Source organism: Monopterus albus, unplaced genomic scaffold (genome assembly GCF_001952655.1).
Source record: "Monopterus albus unplaced genomic scaffold, M_albus_1.0 scaffold6.1, whole genome shotgun sequence".
NCBI lineage: Eukaryota > Metazoa > Chordata > Actinopteri > Synbranchiformes > Synbranchidae > Monopterus > Monopterus albus.
Genome location: NW_018127886.1, coordinates 1,693,111 through 1,700,966, shown reverse-complemented (window position 1 = coordinate 1,700,966; position 7,856 = coordinate 1,693,111). Strand labels below are relative to the sequence as shown.

The window sequence follows — 7,856 nt, the reverse complement described above, 5'->3', positions numbered from 1 at the left end:
AGAGGGTTATTACAGAAGTACTGTAGGAAAACACCTCATCTTGCAATGAACAGGGAGTTTCTACATTCAGTTAAGATTATGAAAAAAACTCACATACTTTGTTCAAGAGCATCAAAAATCTAGGCTCTTGCTACAAGACCTGTCACCCTTCTACTGTATTACAACAGTGTAACCTATTACCAGTCAGCAGACAAAACTCCTTTAAAACAAGGTAGAACAGTGAACATGTGCCAACAGTCGCTACACAACTTAACTAATGAAAATTTGTTGACAGTATAACATGTCAGGAGCCTCTAGTTATCAAACCACCAACATGTTAGTTTTACAGCTGAATGAATCATTTCATTTAAGATCACATCAAGATCTTTTTTTTTTAGGATCATTTAAGACTGAGTTGTAAAAATTGTACGTCCATAAAATGGACAATTTCAGGCATGTTATGCAAACAACACTTGCAGTATTATGTAATGGTGGATAAGTACTTCCTCAAAGGCAGCATGGACCACAAGTTTGCTGTGACCTTTCACTTACTAACAGTAACTGGTACACATAATGAGAAGGATTTGAGTGCTAAAAAGTGACATGGCTCTGTCCATTTGTAGTAGCAGGCAGTGCTGGGATTGATTCCAGGTCAGCAGGATATCTGAGAGATCACAATGCACTTCATGCAGTAAGTACTTGCAATCCCTTGGTAGGGATACCAAAAAAAAAAAAGTCAAAACCTGCCTTTACCTTTCAGACAAAGAGATGTGTGTTTTTCATTCAGTTATTGGCATAATACCATGACCTCCTATCAATTATCATGAATTTGTCCTTTTGCCTGTATCACGAATGTAATTTCAGATTTTAAAAAAGTATAAAAATCTTATATCAAGCTCTAGGAATGAGCTAAAGTTTGGTTGTGTTTAAGCTAGACTGTTTTCAAGTTACAGCACTGTTAAGCTCATGTGTTCAGTGCTACTGAGCCTCAGAATGTTGTCGTCTATAGGGTGTCAGTGGGAAGCTGAGGGTCATACAGTCAGACGGTTGTTGGAAGGCTGAAGGGGGCTCCAGGAAGCTGGATGGGCAGATGCATCCTGTGAATACTGATTTTCTTCTTTGCTTATCCCAACGGTGCACAGCCGGCGGTGTCTCAGCAGCCGGTCTGTCCGGGAGAAGTTCTGAAGCCAGGCAAAGAAAGATGTGTGTTTCAGTCAAAGTAGAACAATGCTGACACTGCTAAGACAGCTGGATTTATTTAATCTTGTAAGATCCCGACTAAGCATCAGAAACCCAAAAGAACAATGGCAAATTTATTTCAAGCTGGCTCAGCTGGTCTGGCTTTCAGATATCTGAATAGATTACTGGCATGTCAGAAATTCTCTTCAGCTGTCTTGTAGTTTGAGTAGCTGCCCAGTCCAAGTCCCCTCGTGATTGCTGTCAAAAGATCAGTTACAAACAAGAATCAACTTCTTTTAATATCACAGTAGTATTTTACTTTGTGGTTAACTCAGACTGCTGTGATATGAAACTCAACATGAGCCGAAAACTGCAGAACAGTTCAGAACAGACATAAAAATTGCACCTTCTGTTTATGCAGAAAGGCAATTGTGCCGTGTGAGTGAACACAAAATACAAGAAATAATAATAATAATAATAATAATGATTATTACTATTATTATCAATATTATTATAGCCTTTGTTGCAATGGGTTACCAATAGGAGCCTACTGCAGCTATTGGTGAACATCAAGCTCCTCAGAAAACAACACATTTCTCAGCTGTGGAAAACAAACGCGCTGAAATGGCTTTTCACCTGTCATCAACAGCAGGTGAACCATTTATGAGTATTTATCAAGACTTGCAGCATACAGCATAAATGAGCATACCCTTACTCATTTTTGAACACTGGCTTTTTATCATTTTGATAAGAAAAACATATTTTCTTGTTAAATAAATGATGGTAAATGATACATACAGCATTGCTGAAACATCACATCATTAAGAACCCAATATGTTTTATTGGTAAGGAGAGATTTGTTAGGTTTTAGTAAGGGTGCACTCATTTATGCTGTATACTGTATGTAAGACATTAAAACAAATGAAAACTATGCCATTCCTCAACAAAAACAAAACATTATACATTAAAATAGATGCATGTGCCACAATTTAGTACTTCAAATCAATTAAAGGTCTCCTTTTTCCTGTATTTTTGTCCAAGCAAATGAAGTGGTTCAGTCAACCTGTTTCCCACATCTAACTACTAAATACAAAAGAGAGAGAAAGGCCACAGCGAAGTGAAGAAGTCAGCTGGGAGTTCTCACCTGTATGTGTAAGTATATGCCGTTTGAGGTGGTAGCTACTACGGAAAGCTCCATAGCAGTGATCACAGATGAAGTTCTTCTGGACTTTCAAGGAACTGTCATCATCCATATCAATTTGTGGAATTAAAGGCTAATAACAAAAATAACATTAGTGGAAACTCATCTGAATATCAAGAAAAGTTGCACTGTTGCACTGTAAAGCTACAGCTTTAACACAACCCTTACCTCCACTTTAACTTTGTTGGATGACACCGATTTTTTGTGTTTCTTCTTGGGTTGCATATTCTGGTTTGTCTGCATGTCCTTTCCATCCATCATTCTTGTTGAGTGATAGTCACCGTCTTTTCGGATCAGCTTTTCAAGTAAGGACAACAGGTCATTAGTGGGGAAGCTGCACTGCAAAGAGTTTGCCACTGTGACAGCTGTTCTGCTGTACATGCTAAAATACATTAGCTTGCAAACAAGCACATACAAACACATATCCACATATAAGGTGTAATGTTTTAACCCCCACCTCCCAAATTTTGTATTTATCAGTAATATATTGTGGTTTAAATGGGTAGTAAATGGTTTGTAACACAGTGGATTTATATGTAACAATCATTTATTCATGTATTTGTGAATAACTGTAACCCCTCCTGTGACACCCATATGTGGACACTGCTGTAAAAACAGATAAATAACAATTTGGTAAAACACAGGTGCAAAGATATAAAATATCTTTATAGGAGAAGTATAGTTGGTGACAAATACTGTGCCTATGTAAACACTTAAAATTTTCTTATGTTTGTTTACAGCTACAGCTATAGTGTGTCATAAACCACAGATTTATAGTAGTATTTAAAAGTTTATGTAGTGCTTATAAATGCTAGCTAAATCAGTTTTAAGTTTTGTTAAAGGATGTTATGGCAAAACAATACAGATTCAGTGTAAAACCTGTGCCAAGTTACATATGCAGAGCTCAGTAATCTGCTGTGGTGACCCCCAAATGATGGGGAGCAGTCAAAAGAGGAGCAACAGCAGCAGAAACTGGAGCCTTTGTAAACTTTGTGAGTGGCTGTGTCCATTTTTGTTTCCCTGTAAAGTAACCAAAGCAGCTCTTGTGGTGAGCATTGGAGCTGTAGCTGGCATCTGTCTCACCAGGGATTGGCAGCTCCCAGCTGAAGGATGGCCCATGTGGCTGTGGTGGGGTTGTCCATGGTGAACCTGGTGTCCATGATGGTTGTGGCTGTGCTGCGAGTGGCTTTGGTGGCTCTCGGGGCTGGTCCTGTGCCCCTGACCCAAGGATGACATCATCTTCTTTTGGCCTGGGATACTGTTGGCTTGCATCAGTGCCATACTGGACAGCACTGCCTCACAGCCCAGCAACCCAGCCTGGCAACACAAAAAACACATCAGCGCAGAAAGAGGGGGCCATGGGACCTGTTACAGAGGTGAGTCAGGGAGAAGGCAGGGGACTAACAGTGAAATGAACTGGCATCAAGACACACTATAACCATGATGTGATTCTGGAGATGAAGTTCCACTGACCCATTTCATATGGTCTCGAACAGAGTTGTTGGAATGGTGTGTCATCGCCGTGGTTTGAATGCGTGTGTGTTTGAGGGAAGAGAGGGAGCTTCACTCAGAATGAAGGGTAACAGAAGAGACCACACCCACCCAAATCATCAGGGGCCAAAGCCTGAAAGTAGAGGCATGACAGCATAAAGCTAACATTTTTACACATCAGGAGCTGGAAAACCAGACCAATCTATTCTGATTTCACAAATTGCCTAGTCTATCTCTATGACCAGAAATGTTGGTCCAGCATTAATATGTGTAGTTTATCAGGCAAGTAAGCCCCAATGGTTTGGTGCATGCCAAGTTTCCAGGGCTGACATAAAACATAGGTAGGAGAAAAGAAGGAAAGCTGATGAAAAATGAAAATGCATTAATCCAACAAATGCTTCATACACAAGGTAATGCTGAAATGCAGCGGCAAGTATGTGAACCTATTGGACCCGGTTTTCAGCATTAAATTGTTCTAAAATGTGATCTGATCTTCATCTAAGTCACAAGTATAGACAAGCTCAATGCCCTTATGTTAATTAATGTTTTATATGTTACTGAACACTCACTGCACATTCACAGTACTGGTGGATAAGTAAATGAACCCCTAGATTTATTAACTGGTCCAGCAGCTGTGGATCAGACCTGAACAATGCTGAGAAGAAATGTTGGACCATTGTTGTTCTTCACAGAATTGCTTTGGCTCAGCCATATTTGTAGGTCTGGCGTTGAGCGGCTCCCTTGAGGTCATTCCACAGCATCTCTGTTAGGTTAGGTTCTGGGCTCTGACTGGGCCACTCCAAAAGGTGAATTTTCTTTGTTTTAAATTCTATAGTAGATTAACTTCAACGCTTAGGGTCATTATTCTGCAGCATCAACTAACTTCTGCTGTACTTCAGGGTGGCTGTCTACACAGTGCTGTGTTCTTGCCAAACACTTCATTCAGCCTTAGTTTCATCAGTCCACAAACATTTTCGCAGTGGTATTGTGGAATTTCAAAATACTTTTTGGAGTAGCAGCTTCCTCTGTGACGTCCTACTATGGACACCATGCTCCACACACCATCTGCCCTGTATGTTAGACTCATGTACAGAGATGTTAACCAGGTCCAATGATTCTTTCACACCTTTAGTTGTGACTCTGGACTTTTCTGTTTTTACCTCACGGAGCATTGTGTGTTGTGCAGTTTTAGCTAAACACAAACTTTTAAGGAGAAATTGTCTCCATGTATAGACAGCTTGTTTAATAACTGTGGAATGATAAATATTGACACTCTTTGAGATCACTTCATAACACTTTCCAGCTTCACGCAAATCCACAACTCATAACTCTTCTGAAATCTCTTTACTGTGAGGCATGATTAACATCAACAGATGCTTCTTGCCAATAACAAACTCAAAAAGTTTCTTTATTATAAGTCAAAGTAGCTAAAATCTTCTTTCACTGTCTGGTTACCAGGTCTGCTAATGCCTGACTCCAGCTTGACTTTGTTGATGTCCCTAATCCTCACATACATTTCACAACCTACACAGTGAATGTTTGAATGATGTCTTCATATTTTTTTGGACAAGAACAGTAGAATGATGTGTGGTGACTGCTGAAAATTATGTTTGTGCATTACTGCAACCCAAATGACTTAAAATAAAATACAGATAATGTGATTCTGATATACAAACTGAAATATATCTTGTCTTACTTAATAATACATAGGAAGAAAGCTGAATAAATGCCGAGGTTACTCGCACTCTCTTGTGATTGTTGTTTTTCCTTTGTCTTCTTGGTCTTGTTCCACTTATCCCGGATTACTTTTACCAGAGAAGAACTGTTATGTTTTATCCCTATTTATCTCATTTCAATGAACATTCCTTTGTTGTCTGCATTGTTTACTGTCTGTTTATACTGTTTATTCTGCATTGTTTGCACTGTTTGTTGATGTTAATACTGCTATTTTGTTATATTACACAGCCTTATGCTGGTTTACTGTTTGCACATTGAGAGCTGATGTACCTGAGTCAAATTCCTCGTGTGTCCGTCACACTTGGCGAAAAAGCCGATTCTGATTCTAAACGTAAGTTTTAAAGCATATTCCTGCAGATATGAGTTTACAGTCAAGGGAGTCATACTGGTTTTTATTCAAGTCATGTTTTAGAGCACACATTTAACTATTAGGTTTTAATTTCACAATTTAAGTTCATGAAATAAAATTAAACAGTGAATTAATCTTGTAAGAAAGGCTATTTTTAATGTTTGCTGCAGGGGTTCTATTTACTTTTCACTTCAAATATTAACGAGATATTGAATTTGCTCATGAGTGCCCACATTTTTGGACACAACTGTAAAACAATCACTTCTAGCTAACACACGATGCTGCTGTGATTCCTGCAATGTTATGACTATATAGTGACACACATAAAACACCAGTTCAATATATTAGTGGGACATACCCCATTATTTCATTCATTCTAAAGGTGTATTTTAAATTAATAATGTGGGTTGGAGGGATTCTTGTTTATATGTGTTGTGTTCGTGCAAGGACAAACAGGTTTATAAAATGATGCATGCATTCAGCCACAGTGAAGCCGCTAGCGGCTCGTCCTGAAAGCATTTGATACCTTGTTAGAAAACTGTCCATCCCTGAACAAGTGAGCTTTAATAGTAAAAGGGGACTATAAATACAGCGCAATGGAAAAGCAGTTTGGTGTATAAATAAGAGCTGTTGATAGTGTGGAATTCAAAGTGCGAAGCATCAATCTCTGCTGAACGAGCAAAGGGCTAACTAGCTAGCTAGCCAGCCAATAGTTGGGTTCTGGGACAACTCTTGTATGACTGAACCCCCACCCCCCGACCCAGACAACACAACAGCAGCCAGGCAGGCAGGGCTCAGCTCCGACAACAAAATAACACCTCCGTCACCGGCTACAGCAGTTAGAAACGAGCAGGTAGCAGATTATAAAACGTCTAAACAGACACGAGTGAGATGTGTCGGAAAACTGACTGCTTACCTTCCGGTTCTTAGAGTTTTGTAGATTATTATTTCTTGTCGCACTTCCAATTTTTTCTCAGTTTACAAACACTGACAGGAAACGCCACCGGAAGTGCTCCCTGGGGAAAGCAGTCATTGGTCAGACGCGCCGTCACATGATTGACGCGCCATGGCCAGCATTTGCTCCCATGATTGTGAGGGATTGAAGGAGATGGCGTGGATGTGTGAGTTGTGTGTGTGGATGGGTGTGAGGCACTGCTGAGCCTCGAGCATATGCAGACTAAGTGGGCTCCCTTCTTCTTTTTAAAGAAAAAATACACACGTTTTTGCTGTGCACAGAATCACATGGATTCTTTTATTCATCACCATCATCATCAACTTTATTTGTATAGCACATTCATCCCAGCCCATAGCTGCCCAAAGTGCTTAACACAGTGACACATCACAACCGTATTAAAATCAAAACACATAGAAACAACACAATAAAATACACCGGCAATAACATAATAACAATAAACAATTACCAACATCCCCTTACAATAACCCCCACATACAGTATTAAAACAAGGTACCCAAACATGACACCGCCTCATACCAGCTCAAACTCCCAAGGATAAAAGTGGATTTCCAAATGCCTGACGATAAAAATAAGTTTTTAAATAGACTTTAAGTGTCCAGTGACGAGGCCTGCCTAAAGTGGAGAGGCAATGCATTCCACAGTTTAGGGGCCCCCGCCGCAAACGCTCTGTCCCCCCCTAAGTCTTCGCCTCGTTTGCGGAACCTCCAAGAGCAGCTGATCAGCTGATCTGAGGTGCCGCAAAGGACAATAGGGGTGCAGTAGCTCTGACACATAAGGTGGTGCCAGTCCATTCACAGCCTTATATGCAAATAAAAGAATCTTAAAATGAATTCTAAGATGCACTGGTAACCAGTGTAGAGAAGCCAAAATGGGCGTTATATGCTCTCTTTTTCTCCTACCAACCAGCAGTCGAGCAGCCGCATTCTGAATCTTCTGTAGGCGAT

At 40.0% G+C, this 7,856-nt stretch overlaps 1 protein-coding gene and 1 long non-coding RNA gene across 2 annotated transcripts; both read right to left on the bottom strand.

Annotated features, from left to right (window-relative positions):
• Nucleotides 1-365: 365 nt before the first annotated feature.
• Nucleotides 366-1,627, bottom strand: LOC109969855 (uncharacterized). Its single transcript, XR_002276324.1, has 2 exons — nt 1,345-1,627; nt 366-1,160 (listed from the first exon to the last, which is right to left on the bottom strand). It is a non-coding gene; the product is annotated as an uncharacterized LOC109969855 (long non-coding RNA).
• An 87-nt stretch (nt 1,628-1,714) lies between these two features.
• Nucleotides 1,715-7,119, bottom strand: znf740b (zinc finger protein 740b). The gene is made up of 6 exons (XM_020615210.1): nt 6,853-7,119; nt 3,833-3,983; nt 3,443-3,676; nt 2,528-2,656; nt 2,303-2,432; nt 1,715-1,794 (listed from the first exon to the last, which is right to left on the bottom strand). The coding sequence occupies exons 2-6, from the start codon at nt 3,875-3,877 to the stop codon at nt 1,715-1,717; spliced, it is 618 nt and encodes a 205-aa protein (XP_020470866.1). The 5' UTR covers nt 3,878-3,983; nt 6,853-7,119.
• Between the last annotated feature and the right edge of the window lie 737 nt (nt 7,120-7,856).

Coding starts and splice junctions, on each gene's coding strand:
- znf740b (XM_020615210.1), bottom strand. CDS start 3,877: ATGACACACCATTCCAACAACTCTGTTCGAGACCATATGAAATGG. Junction 2,657..3,442: donor CTGGGAGCTGCCAATCCCTG/GTGAGACAGATG, acceptor TTACTTGAAAAG/CTGATCCGAAAAGACGGTGA. Junction 2,433..2,527: donor CCAACAAAGTTAAAGTGGAG/GTAAGGGTTGTG, acceptor TTTTGTTATTAG/CCTTTAATTCCACAAATTGA.